The sequence below is a fragment of the Prenolepis imparis genome, unplaced genomic scaffold (genome assembly GCF_030444845.1).
Source record: "Prenolepis imparis isolate NDT839.2.m4 unplaced genomic scaffold, iyPreImpa1.0 SCAF_9, whole genome shotgun sequence".
NCBI classification, from domain to species: Eukaryota; Metazoa; Arthropoda; class Insecta; order Hymenoptera; family Formicidae; genus Prenolepis; species Prenolepis imparis.
In genome coordinates, this window is record NW_028141167.1 from 703,770 (window position 1) to 718,024 (window position 14,255).

General features: G+C 34.4%; 1 protein-coding gene across 3 annotated transcripts; it reads left to right on the plus strand.

The window, feature by feature from the left end:
• The first annotated feature begins 422 nt into the window (after window positions 1-422).
• Window positions 423-13,822, plus strand: Msps (msps cytoskeleton-associated protein 5). 3 transcript variants are annotated; one of them, XM_083045251.1, is made up of 23 exons: window positions 436-688; window positions 1,238-1,312; window positions 1,654-3,549; window positions 3,687-3,957; window positions 4,217-4,765; window positions 5,121-5,551; window positions 5,866-6,012; window positions 6,236-6,508; window positions 6,800-7,003; window positions 7,097-7,232; window positions 7,298-7,491; window positions 7,576-7,772; window positions 9,138-9,293; window positions 10,012-10,185; window positions 10,491-10,653; window positions 11,004-11,162; window positions 11,422-11,609; window positions 11,676-11,835; window positions 12,051-12,224; window positions 12,405-12,554; window positions 12,784-12,958; window positions 13,133-13,288; window positions 13,416-13,822. In XM_083045251.1, the coding sequence occupies exons 2-22, from the start codon at window positions 1,253-1,255 to the stop codon at window positions 13,258-13,260; spliced, it is 5,985 nt and encodes a 1,994-aa protein (XP_082901377.1). In that variant the 5' UTR covers window positions 436-688; window positions 1,238-1,252; the 3' UTR covers window positions 13,261-13,288; window positions 13,416-13,822. The 3 variants fall into 3 exon arrangements, with proteins under 3 accessions (XP_082901379.1, XP_082901377.1, XP_082901378.1); XM_083045252.1 differs by lacking the exon at window positions 9,138-9,293 and having other exon boundaries at window positions 439-688; window positions 13,133-13,822; XM_083045253.1 differs by lacking the exons at window positions 12,784-12,958; window positions 13,133-13,288; window positions 13,416-13,822 and having other exon boundaries at window positions 423-688; window positions 12,354-12,491.
• The last annotated feature ends 433 nt before the right edge of the window (window positions 13,823-14,255 follow it).

Sequence of the window (14,255 nt, forward strand, 5' to 3'; positions counted from 1 at the left end):
ATAAAATCATATTTTATTATTTTCATTAATTATATCAGATTGTAGGCTTTTTCGATCATATATATTACAAAGTTACAGGACGGACAAAAGTATGAAGCACGCCATATTGTTGACACCGATTATACGCATCACAACATGGCGAAACCAATCAAATTCATTCTTCTCCTTTGATTAAATGTATGCTTCGCAAGCAAGGTTTAATTATTCTAAATTTCATTTGTAAGCGATTCAGCTGTATGCTGTATTTTTAGCATTTAAAATGCATATATTGAACTTTGAAAAAATGAAGGAACGAAAGAATCAAGTGCGGATAAAGTGCAGTTATGTAAGAACAGAGTGCAGGTGTGTTCGTGCCATCTGTTGTCGTGACGTCAAACTAATCGAAAATCGAACGGTTCTTTGAAGGGCCGTTTCGCCATTCTAGATATATATATCTATATATATATAGTCATCTTTTTGTTTGCGTCCCTCATCTTGACAGTTAGGGACATGTATGTACATTTGAAAATTCGATGTATGTAACAGATTTAATGGCCGCTGGAAGGTCGTGAGAGTTCGCCAGCGGCACACTCGCCTTTCGTGTGCATTTCTCGTTTTAGCGCGCGTTTCGACGCTGCGACTCGCAATCAGCCGTGATTAAATAACACGCCGAGCGTGTCGGACTCTTGTATCCCTCATCTTGCATCAGGTACGTTGAGGAACCGCTCTTCGGATCGCGATGTTGATAATCGCGTGTCAATCTCCTTTCCGAGTCTTTGGCATCGTATGCGATACTTTTTTATTGAAAGATTCTACAATTATTATTTTTCCATTCTATAAATTATATTCTACAAACATTAGCGTTACATTGTCGGAATAATCGGAGAGAAAACAATTGTAACAGTTCCGATATTGTTACACTTGCATTTAACAATCTAGAGCTGTGTTTTGAAAAGTATTTATATGAAATCACTGTTGAAATGTAATGTTATTAACGAGACTTTGTTGGGAAAGATCAATTTAATTATATATCGTTTTATCGAGTATTCTCTGATTATAAAGTAAATGTTAAATGACCTGTATTTGTTATAAAGTCGTGCATTATATTATATTTATTTCAATTTGCTTTGTTCATGTAATAAGTAATAATTACATATATATATATATATATATATATATATATGTAGTTCTTAGTCATTAGTTAAATCTTATTTCCTACACGATAAAAAGGAATGTCCTAAATGAGTCATTCTTTTAGGCAGGTTGATCAATCATGGAACAAGACAATACTGAGTATATGAAATTGCCTCTGGAGGAGCGTCTTGCACACAAGGTACATATATAGTAATGGTATTTTATCATAAAATATTTATGGTATTTGTTGCTTTTTTAAATCTGAGCAAGTTGTATTTTTATCGATATGTCTGTGACAACTATTTAGTTCATATAAATACACGTGTTTATATAAATTTATTGAGCGTGCTACTTTTGTTTTCAAGTAATGTCACATTGTAATGCATACACGTTATATCGTACAAAAAACTTCAAGGGAAAACTCTAATATATGTATATATATAGATTATATTAAATATAGATATAGATTAATACAGATATAGAGATTATATTAAACACAGATTAAATAAAATAAACAATATTTTGTGTGATATTGCATAGTCTTGGCGAGCACGTTTACATGGATACGAGGAATGCGTGAAGACATTCCAGTGCATCGACGATGAAAAGTCACCAGAATGGAACAAGTATGTGGCTTTTATCAAAAAGTTCGTGGTGGACAGCAACGCGGCCGCGCAGGAGAAGGGCTTGGAGGCGACCCTGGCTTTCGTGGAGAACGCCGCGGTAGCCGGCAAGATAGTCGCCGAGGTGACGAACGGCATCGTGTCCAAGTGCATCGCCGCGCCTAAGACTAAAACAAAGGAACTGGCCGTGCAGATCACGTTGATGTATATCGAGATCGAGAAGTATGACGCGGTGCAGGAGGAGCTGTTGAAGGGCACCGATGCGAAGAATCCGAAAATCGTTTCAGCGTGCATCGCTACCTTGACGCTGGCGCTCAAGGAATTTGGACCAAAAGTGATCAATTTGAAGCTGCTAATGAAGAAGATTGCAAATTTCCTCGATGATAGGGACAAGACGGTGCGAGAAGAGGGCAAGGCTATGGTGGTAGAGATGTATCGATGGGTGGGCGATCGTTTGAAGCAACAGTTGAATACATTAAAGCCGGTGCATATTACGGAGCTCGAGGCCGAGTTCGGTAATCTTAATGACGAGAAAGTGACGCCCACGCGTTACCTACGCTCGCAGAAACCGAAGAATATGAGCAACAATGGTGAGTTGGCAGGAAGCGATAATAACGGCGACGATGACAACGAAGACGCGGATGGTGCTTCTATCCCAGATATAGATCCTTACGATCACTTGGCGCCTGTGGATATTCTGTCGAAGATGTCGAAGGATTTCTACGAAAAAGTCGAGGCAAAGAAATGGCAGGAGCGAAAAGAAGCACTGGAAGCGCTCGAAACACTCGTTAAAAATCCGAAACTGGAGAACGGTGATTACGGCGATGTTGTGAGGGCCTTGAAGAAGATTATCTCGAAAGATAGTAACGTAGTGGTGGTCACGTTAGCGGGGAAGTGCCTGGCCGGTCTGGCTACAGGCCTAAAGAAACGATTTCAACCATACGCCACTGCTTGTCTACCCACCGTATTGGAAAAATTCCGCGAGAAGAAGCAAACAGTGGTGCAGGCATTGCGGGAGCTCGTCGACGCCATTTACGACTGCATCAGCATTGATCTCGTCCTCGAAGACACTCTAGCCGCTTTGGAGAATAAGAATCCGGCTGTAAAAGCCGAGACGACCGCTTTCCTGTCCCGATGTTTTGCGCGCACGCCGCCGACCAATCTCAATAAAAAGTTACTGAAATCGTACACCAGTGCGTTGTTGAAAACGCTAAATGAACCGGATTCAACGGTGCGCGACAACTCGGCGGAAGCGCTCGGCACGGCGATGAAACTGATCGGCGAAAAGGCAATGATGCCGTTCCTTACGGACATCGACAATCTAAAGATGACGAAGATTAAGGAGTGCGCCGATAAGGCGGTGATAATAGTAAAAGTGACGAGCGGTACGAAGCGACAGGAACGACCCAACACCGCTCCGGCCAAAGTGGAATCGCAACAGGCGAGCAAAGCGAGCAAGGACAGTGCGAAGAACGTCAAACCGAATACCGCGAAAAGACCGAATACCGCGACCACAAAGAAGTCAACGGTCAAGAAACCCGGTAGCGCCTCGTCGCTCACAAATCTGGCGTCCACGAAGAAATCGGTTCAGGTGGAAAGAAATTACAGTCCGGAGGAGATCGACGAGATGGCGGCGCAGCTTCTGCCGGCCGAAGTGATTACTGGCCTTGTGGACAGTAACTGGAAAACGCGTCTTGCCGCGGTCATACAGCTATCGGATATTGTCAAGACTTGGGATTCGACAGAAGTGCCGGCCCAGGTGATCGTGCGCACTCTCGCGAAGAAGCCTGGATATAAGGACACGAATTTCCAAGTAAGGATGCCATTTTGAAGTTTGATTTATAAGGTTTAATATTAATGATAAAATTTATTACAAAGAATTGTATACTGTTTGCGGATCAGATTCTTCGAATTTGTTTGCGAAATATTTAAATATATTTCTATTTTCAGGTGCTGAAGTTGCGCGTGGAGACTGTCAAGTTCCTGGCGCAGAATCATCCCTTTACGGCCACCGTTGCCGAATACTGTCTTATGGACATCGCCGAAAAATTGGCAGATGCGAAGAACAGTTCGATCGCTATCGAGACTTTGCTAGCGATCGCCGAAGCTACGAGCTTCGAGTATGTGGCGGATGAAATAATAGCGTTTGCGTTCAATCAGAAGAACCCGAAGGTGCAGCAGGAGACACTACTGTGGTTGTGCCGTGGACTCACGGAGTTTGGTTTGTAATGTTTGGTTTAATTGATAAGAAGTAGAGATATAAAGTAAGATGCTCTGATGATTTTCTTCAATATTGCAGTTAAAGAGAATACAAATAATGATTAATATTATATTTTTGACTATTATAGTTTTTATAAATCAAAAGCGTCCAAGTTATATTAAATTTTTTTTTCATAATTGCATTAAAATGAAAAATATAAAATAAACAAAATGTCAAAGTTTTATTAGTGCGATGATCTATCGAAATATATCTCGCACAGGTTGTAGTCTCAACATCAAGTCCGTCATCGAGAATATCAAGAAGGCAGTAGCGGCGACAAATCCCAGCGTGCGCACCGCCGCGATTACCCTGCTAGGCACTTTATATCTCTATATGGGTAAACCGCTGTTAGGGTTCTTCGAAAACGAGAAGCCCGCGCTGCGACAGCAGATTGAGCAAGAGTGCGAGAGGCGTAACGGCGAAACTCCGCCGACGCCCGTTCGCGGCGCCAAGGCTAATAAGAAGATAAACGCCGTCACCGCCGAGGAAGAGGATGAGGACGTAGAGGAGTCGTCGGAGAAGAGAGTAAGCGGCAGCGATCCAGATCTCAACGAACTGATTCCGCGCGTCGACATCAGCGCTCAGATCACCGAAGCACTGTTGGCCGAATTGGCCGACAAGAATTGGAAAGTGCGTAACGAGGCGCTGCAGAAGGTGAATGCTCTTCTCAGCGAAACAAAGTTCATCAAATCGTCTATCGGCGATTTGCCACAAGGATTAGCCCTGCGTCTCGTGGACAGCAACAGTAAGATCGCGCAAGCAACTCTAGGTTGGTATTTATTTTGTGATTTATTTTATTAATTGAGTAATATAATTATTTTATTATATATTAAATTTTTATATTGATCGACTGCATACGATTAATAAACTAATCTAAGTAATTAAAATAATTATTAATCATCAGTGAGATCAATTACTAATTATAAATTGGTTTTATAAACTATAATTCCGAACCTATATTATATTAAAACTTTTTAGATTCTCGTTAATATAATTCAGTAAAAAAACGTTATTATTATGTTTATAAATTACGATTTAATCATTTTTTTTAGAGTTTTATTGCTCAATGATTAATAATTCAATAAGTTAATTTTATTACATTTTATCTTTAAATATGTTTTTAGGTATATGCGAGATGTTGGCGACGACTATTGGATCTCCAATAAAACAGCATATTCGCACCTTGTTTCCCGGGTTCTTGCAGTGTCTGGGCGATAGCAAAAATTGGATCAGAACGGCCGCAATCTCTTGCATGAACGCATGGGGCGATCAGTGTGGCTATAAAGAGTTCTTTGACGGTGAGATGGTAGGGGATGCTCTGAAAGCAGGCTCACCGATGTTGCGAGCCGAACTATGGAACTGGTTGGCGCAGAAATTACCCTTGATACCGGTGAAACAGATTTCCAAAGAGGAACTTCTCGTGTGTCTTCCTTACTTGTATGCTAATCTGGAGGATCGTAATTCAGACGTACGAAAGAACGCTCAGGAAGCTGTTCTCGGATACATGATTCATCTCTCTTACGAGGCTATGGCGAGAAATACCGAAAAACTAAAGGTATCAATGAGTTACAGGATGTTTTCTGTGTGGTAGATTTTTTGATTTTTTTAACATAGTGTAGGTGTTTTTCTTTAAAAAGTGTTTTCAGAGTAGTTTTTAAGTTATAAAGTGAAAGTTTTGGAAATTAAATTTTGAAAGGACAGACATACAAATATTAATGCAAGCAATAATTTGTGATAATTCTTTTATTTTAATGATTTATATTAATATTTTAAATTTATATAGTGATAATTTTGCTTATAAATCTAATGATTGATAAATATAATACACTTATAATAATAATAATAATAAAAAAATCATAATTTTTGTAGCCAGGATCACGGACGGTGGTAATTGCTGCATTGGACAAAGCTCGTCCCAGTTTACCCATAAAGCCTCTGCCCAAGAAAGAACCTTCGGATGACAATATTCAGAAGGGTGGCGCGAAGGGTGCAAAAGTTGCAAAAGTGGTTAAATCGGTAAGGAAATCTTGACACATATAATCTGATAACATATCTGAAAAACATATATAATCAGATAATTAATAAATAAATCGATAAATGAAGCTTATTTAAATTCGAGTATATTATATATTATTTTTTTATCTAATTAATACTTTCTCTTAAATTGAATTCTACTATTTTTATAAAGACAAATTTTTTTTTGTCTTAACGATATATCGTTATTCGTTTATTATTCTAGAAGGGCGCGTCATCGAAACCAGGCAGCGCTCGTAAGAAAGATGACGATGTAGATACCAGTCCTCTGCTGGTGGTCAATAATTTGAAGCATCAACGTGTGATCGACGAGCAAAAATTGAAGGTACTTAAGTGGAACTTTACCACTCCCAGAGAAGAATTCGTCGAGCTTCTGAAGGATCTTATGACTGCGGCAAATGTCAACAAAACTTTGAGATCAAATATGTTTCATTCTGATTTCCGATATCATTTAAAGGCTATTGAAGCACTTACCGAGGTAAATATATTTGGATTAATATGTTTTTATGCGAGAGAAACAAGAAATTTAATAGTCCATCTCAATTTTTATTTAGATACTTAATTTAAATATTTATATTATATAAAAATAGAAAAAATATTCTCTTTAATTATTATTATATCTCTTTAATTATGCAAATGTGGCTTTTAAAAACTTTATATAAAATTTTGGAAACTAATTTATAATATTTTGCGAGATAACATGTATACTTGCAAAATGTACATATTTGACATGCAACACGATTCTTAATTTTGTTTGTATTTTTATCAGGATCTGTCTGGAAATAACAAAGCGTTGGTGTCTAATTTGGATCTCATTCTCAAATGGTTGACATTACGATTTTTCGATACTAATCCTTCGGTGCTTTTGAAAGGATTGGATTACTTACAACTAGTCTTTAATAAGTTAATTGAGGATCAATATCACGTGCTGGAAACAGAGGCAGCATCCTTTATTCCCTATCTTATTATCAAAGTACGTTACAATACCCTTATTTTTCTCTTTCGTATTTTTATACGTATTATTAAATGAATCTACTCTACTCATATAAAATATATTGATCAACAGATAGGCGATCCAAAGGACACTGTACGTAATGGCGTGCGAGCTTTATTCAAGCAAATGGCTCTAGTATATCCCGTGAGCAAATTATTCTCATACGTGATGGAGGGTTTGAAGTCGAAGAACGCACGACAGCGAACAGGTTAAAATCTCAGATTTTAATTGTGAAATTTATGAAATTGGTGAATTAACGCCGTTTGCTTGCAGAATGTCTGGATCAATTAGGCTCGCTAATTGAGAATTATGGAGTTTCTGTCTGTCAACCCAGTCCATCTGCGGCGTTGAAGGAAGTCGCGAAGCAGATAGCGGATCGTGACAATTCCGTTCGCAACGCCGCATTGAATTGCATTGTCCAGGCCTACTTCCTACAAGGAGAGCGTGTATTTAAGCTCATCGGCCAGGTACCCGTGATTAAATTTAATTAATCAATAATTTAACACAAGGAGAGAAACATATAAAAAGATTATTATTGTTGTTTGCTGTAGATATCGGAGAAAGACAGGTCTCTATTAGACGAGCGGATCAAGAGGGCGGCGAAAAATCGGCCTTCAAAATCCGCGTCCTCCATGAGACTCTCTGCACCCACGGTCCCGACTTCCAGTCCGCCGACGGACGACATGGAGGCGGACTATGAAGAGGAACAGGAAGAAATTCCCGAGCCAATTGAGCCAGCGCCAGAGCTGTGAGTTTTTTTCTTTTTTGTACACGTTATCAAAATTACTGCTATATTCATTGTTTTAAAGAAAAATGATAACTCTGTTCTTATTAGCTGCACGTTCTACATTTTCCTACAGTTTTATTATTATTATTTTTTTTAACTTTTACGATTGTTATGCTTTTCTTCTGGAGATAAATTTGTTTCATTTGCAATGTGGAAAGTGTTTCAAAGTTCAGCTAAAAAGGACTTTTTTCTGATATTTATTATTATTATGCACCTAATATGTTTAATAAGGAAAAAGGATTATGTTAACAGAATAAAGTGATGAAATCTTCTAAAATATCTCTATTACTATGTAGTTTATACTTAAATTTATCAGAGATTGATCCATGAAAAATTGAATGACAAATTTATAATTTTTCGATAACTTTTTATAAAATAGAAGATAATATAAAATAGAGAATATACACGCTGTATATAGAGACATATTTAAAATCTAGGAATTGTTTAAATACTAATTATGCAATGACTATTTTATTATTATCGAATTATAGTTTTATATACAAAACACGTATGTACATATCTTTGATACTTATTATTATTTGAATAATAACTAATTTAATAATAATTTTATTAAAATATATAGAATATATATATATATATATACGAGGGTAAGTCAAAAAGTAAAGGGACAAATAAAGAAAAACACATTTATTTTAACCTATGTGGAAAATTTACATATAATTTTTCGACATAATCCCTACCAACATCGATACATTTGATCCACTACTTAATAAGCTTCTGTATTTCATCCTGGAAGAAAGATTTGGGTTGGATGCGTAGCCAGTTATGCACCACTGCAATGACCTTCTCATCCAAAGAAAAATTTTTTCCTCGTAGTGCTTCTTTTAATAAACCGAAAAGATGAAAAGAAAAAAGAAAAAAGAAAAAAAAAGAAAAGAAATACTACGAGAAAAAAAATTTTCTTTGGATGAGAAGATCATTGCAGTGGTGCATAACTGGCTACGCATCCAACCCAAATCTTTCTTCCAGGATGAAATACAGAAGCTTATTAAGTAGTGGATCAAATGTATCGATGTTGGTGGGGATTATGTCGAAAAATGATATGTAAATTTTCCACATTGGTTAAAATAAATGTGTTTTTCTTTATTTGTCCCTTTACTTTTTGATTTACCCTCGTAAGTATATATATTTAAGATTTTTTATTTTATTAAGTTTTTTTTAAAAAACAAATTGAACAATTATTTCCCATCTCAGAATTATTCTACATGATTATTGTTTTAAACAGTTATTATTGTTTTCGTGCAGAATATCATTTTCAAGTTACTCACATTTGCATGTGCTTCGCTTTTAACATGCCTTTCGCAGGGCACATGCTTCGGGCACCTCTGACAATAACGAGGACGAGCAAGTGTTGTCTGAGATCATACAGTCCGAATCGTCTTCAAAATCGGAACAGGAAATTATCAACGATTACGCAACTGATAAACAAAATTGTCTCCCTGATCGAGACGATTCGAAAACGTTTGTTACTTTTTTTTAATCGTTTACACAACTATGTCTGTGTGCGCGACACGCTTTCTAATAACATGGTGCTGGGAAATACTACGGAAATATGTCCATTCATTGTGTATTCTGTTTTCATTAACCATATGAATATCATTTGCACATCGACTTATTTTGCACTTTTTCTACATTTTTTTCTTATTTTTCTCTATCTTTTTTTCGTTTTTTTCCTTTAAATATTCGAATAAGTATCTGTTTTGTTTTAAAAATAAAAAATACACGAAAGTGCACCTTAAACGAAGATATTTTATGTTATGCATAATATGTTGTGAATTTTAAAAAGATTGTTATTAAATTATATATAATTTTTATATATAGAGAGAAGCATATAATAATAAACTTTATATATATGAATTATATATGGATTATGTAAAAACTTTTTGTTTGAGATTCTTATGTATATGTACATATACATATATGTATTTTTAAAATATATATATATATTTATATATATCTAAATATTTTTATCTCGGAACTCTATGTGTAAAACAATTATTATAATGATAATACTGTATTATGTGTCGGTGGAAGTGCGAATGGTTACTAGAGATATAGGTAGCTGTAACATAATAAATATTATACATACTTGCTAGTAACATTAGAGTTTTGATTCGTGTGCAATACTTTTCTTTTAAATTTTTATCGATCTGTTTATATAGAATTTATTTTTTTCCAGAAATTCTCCTACTTCGGCTCAACTGAAAGTTTGCTCGGGTCCGTTTGGATTGGATATGGAATTCCTGCAGAGGATTGAAGCTCCAGTAAAATGTCGTAATCCGATACTTACAGAACCCAGCTTATCAGATCTGAACGAGCCTCCAGTGAATATGTTGAACCCGCCCAAGATACAGTAAGCTAAAAATTATTGAGAAAATTAATAATGAAATTGATTAGTAGATGTGTTAATTAAAATGTAATTTTTATTTATCAATTAAATGTATTATTTTACTATATCTTAATACTTCATACTTAAACTAATATAATATGCTATTAATATTGATTAATATTGGTTATATATTGAATTGGAGCATATATAACAAATAAAGTAATATATTATCTATAAATCTTTTATATTGTAATAAAATGTTACAAATTAAGTATTTAAAATTTTCATTTATTAAATAAATTTTCTATATAAATTTTCTATTTTTTTAGGATGATACCGATTTCACCACCGAAAATGTTGGTATCGAAGTCATCGTCTGTTGTATCACCTGCTACTACTAGTAGTAAGGATGATACACTAGAGCGCAATATCTTGTTGATGTCCAGTGTGGACTTGCATACTGCGATACAGGCCATGAGTGCAGTTGATAATGTTTGTATCTACTGTTCAATATATACATCAGAAAGATAAAAAAAATTTGTAGATTTTAGGAAAATGTATAATTTTGTATACACTGCATAGATTTTTCAAAATCTATTTTGTATAAACATAGTCTATAGATTAACTAGATTGCTAGATTAAACGGTCGTCTCTTGTCGACTCTTGAACTTGAAAGAAATTAGTCTTATATAAGAAATTAGTATATAATAATATATAAAAATATAAATTTATATATATAATAAAATTTATATAAAAATAGAAAGTTTTTAAAAAATTTCAATGTTTTCTTTTTCTGAATTTTTGTAGATATTTATAATATTTATAACATTTTGACATTACAGTTATTAAAATCCCATCAAGCAATTAGTTTGCAATCCAAGGAGGATAAATTCATTGGATCGATAAACTTGCAACTGAAGCTACTACAGACTTATCCATTACGTCAAGAAAATTCAGAGATTTCGAGAGGTTTCAGAAATACATTCCTTATTACACTCGCGGTAAGTGCTGACATTTTAGAAAGTTAAACTGCATGTGTGTATAAAGTACGTCAATATAAGATAATAAAAAATTATAATAAATGATTTTATTAAGTCAAAGCGTAAAACGTTTCAAACATATTTCAAGTAAACTTTTAACAAAATTTCAAATATTAAGATTAGATATTAAAATTTTAAAAATAAGTTTGTGTCGTGGAGATCTTAATAAGACGTGTATCAATTAGTAATTAGTGATTTTAATAAAGATTTTTTTCTTCAGTTTTATGATACTGGATTTCTTGGGAAGAACGTATCTTTTATTCACTTAAAAGAATTGGTAGATCAGATGATAAGCCTGCTGTCCGAGAATAAGCTGGATTATTTAAATCAGGCTACAACGTATTATAGGGTGATCAATAACATTATGGTTAAAATTATCGACAATTCCAATCATACCACTATCATATGGTAAGAGAGATTTGATAAATTCATCTTAATTTCTTTCACATTTCTATTTGCGGTATTCTTTTCTAGTGTGTTGATCAAGCTGCTTCATTCTTGCGCCGAATCGAACGTTCCCCCAAAGTACGAGGAACTAGTAATGAAGTGTTTATGGAAGATAGTGAAAACAATGGATTGGGTCGCTGATTTGGATTATGATATGATACTCTTGGAAGTGCACCGTTTCCTTAAGGTAACAATGGCTTCTTACCTGTGCAATGTCTGGTTATTGAAATAAATGAGATTGTATTTCCTAAGAAAATTATTGTATATATAATATTAACTCTTATTGTTTAATAATTCTTATTTTTATCATTGATATTATTCTTAATAACTTATGTTTATAATATTTTAATTTCTAAAGATTGATTATAATGATTATATATGTACATACTTAAATTTTTACAGGATTATCCCACTATATGGTGGAAGAAACGAAAGTCTGATACTCCATTACGGACAGTCAAGACAGTTCTTCATAGTATGACGAGAGTAAAAGGCAGTTCGATACTTAATCACTTGACGCTGATAAACAACACTAACGAGTCCGAGTTACATACTTACTTAATAAGATTAATTGCGGTTAGTTTTTTTTAATTGCCTTTTTTCGTGTACATGTTTCATTTTATGAAATATTTTATTTTATGAAAGAATATAGATAACATATTACGTACATTATATCATTAACATTGGATTATTTATTACGTATAGATGTCAGATAATAGATAACGGAAATTAATTAGCGACGTTTGCCTTAAACAGAGCCTTAAGCCAGATGAGATTAATGCCACGACGAAGATGACATCTAAATCGAATAATGTGGGAAGGACGCAGAAACACCTGTCCAAATCCACGCGTCAGCAATTGGCGGAAATATTTAAGAAAATCGGGTCGAAAGAGCACATGCAGGAGGTATGTATACACACGAAAATTTCTTTTCACACATGTACGGCCATAAATTCCAATTGTCAGAATTTTAAAATATTTTACACAAAATGTTTACATATCTTTCCTCACTCTTCTATCGTCTTCATTCAAAATGGCTGATGTGTACTTCTTATATGTGTCAAGTTTTCAACTTTTAATAATTTTTACAATTCAATACACATTTTTAAACAATTGGTTTGATTTTTTTCCACAGGGTTTGGTACAACTGTACGATTTCAAACTTCAATACCCTGAAGCTGACGTACAACCATTCTTGGTCAAGTCTCATCAGTTTTTCCAAGATTTTATAGAACAGGGACTGAGGGAGATTGATCAAGCGCGAAAAAATCAGAACATTCTGTCACAAGCTAACAATCAATATTCTATGGGTAAGTAATATTAATTAATTATCGTAGATTTAAAAAATATTAATGATATTAATAAAATGGTTTACTCGTTATCGATATTCGATACATAAATAAATATCTATAAAATAAAGATGCGATATGAAAAACAGAATTTTGTTCAAACTTTCGAAATTTGACATAAATTAAATAATACAGAAACTACCGACTCTCTGGCTGCGGTTTCCGACGAGAAAGACATGATGGATCCCATGTACAGGCTCGAGAAACTCCGAGCCCTTGAAGCACAATGTAGAATGACCTCTTCTCAGTCGAATCCACCGTAAACGATCGTGCATAAAATATATTAATTAGGTAAGCGATACGATACATATATACATATACATATATGTGTAAGACGAGAAATATTTGTCTGAAATCCTTATTCGCGTCTCTTGAAACATTCGATTCCACTATGTTTACCACCGTTGAATTTTTTCAGCTGAAGCGAATCATTTTGTGTATAAACGTTTCTTTTTTTTCGCGATAAGACAGTCTGATTACATCTTATTTTCGGTGAATTAATGTTAGTCATTCGTCATTAATTTGTCGTTAGCAGAAGACTTGAGCAAACGTAGGAAATTATAATATAGCTGCGCCCGTTATAGATATATGCTACATTGAACACACATTGTACATCGTAACGATCCAGCATTTTAAGTAATGTTACGTTTTCACAATGTAATGATAATGTTGCGTGCGTGTTAATGATGAGTATGTTTTGTCTTTTTCCTTAGCAATTATGTATAGTTGATAATAATGTTACTATTTACGTAAGATCTCGACTTTGTAGCCCGGTGTAAACCCGGTGCAGGTATATATATATATATAAGTATACGAAGTATGCAAGATTTCGAGAGTTATTCTCATCGCCTAGCAGTCTGATTTTATTTTATCTTGTTTAACTTAGGATTTTTTGCATTGTGCTCTAAATAAATTCATTTGTTTTTTTTTCTTTTTTTTTTCATATCGCTCAAATTCGTTCAATCATTATGTGTTATTTTTGCGAAATCTTCTATTCTAGCAAAGAGAAAAAGGACGATACATCATTGAACGTTGGACTTTATATTATTCGGATTTATCCGAGAAAATATCATTTAAGAAAAAAATAAGTCAATTTCACGCGTTAATATGAGATGAAGATTATCCTAATCTAATCTCGCAATGCAACATATTATTAACTTTTAGATAGATATCAACACTTTCGTATCTCGTCGCACGAAATAGCGAGAGATATAAAGATATTTAATAATTTAAAAAAAAATCTTTCTAATGATCGTGA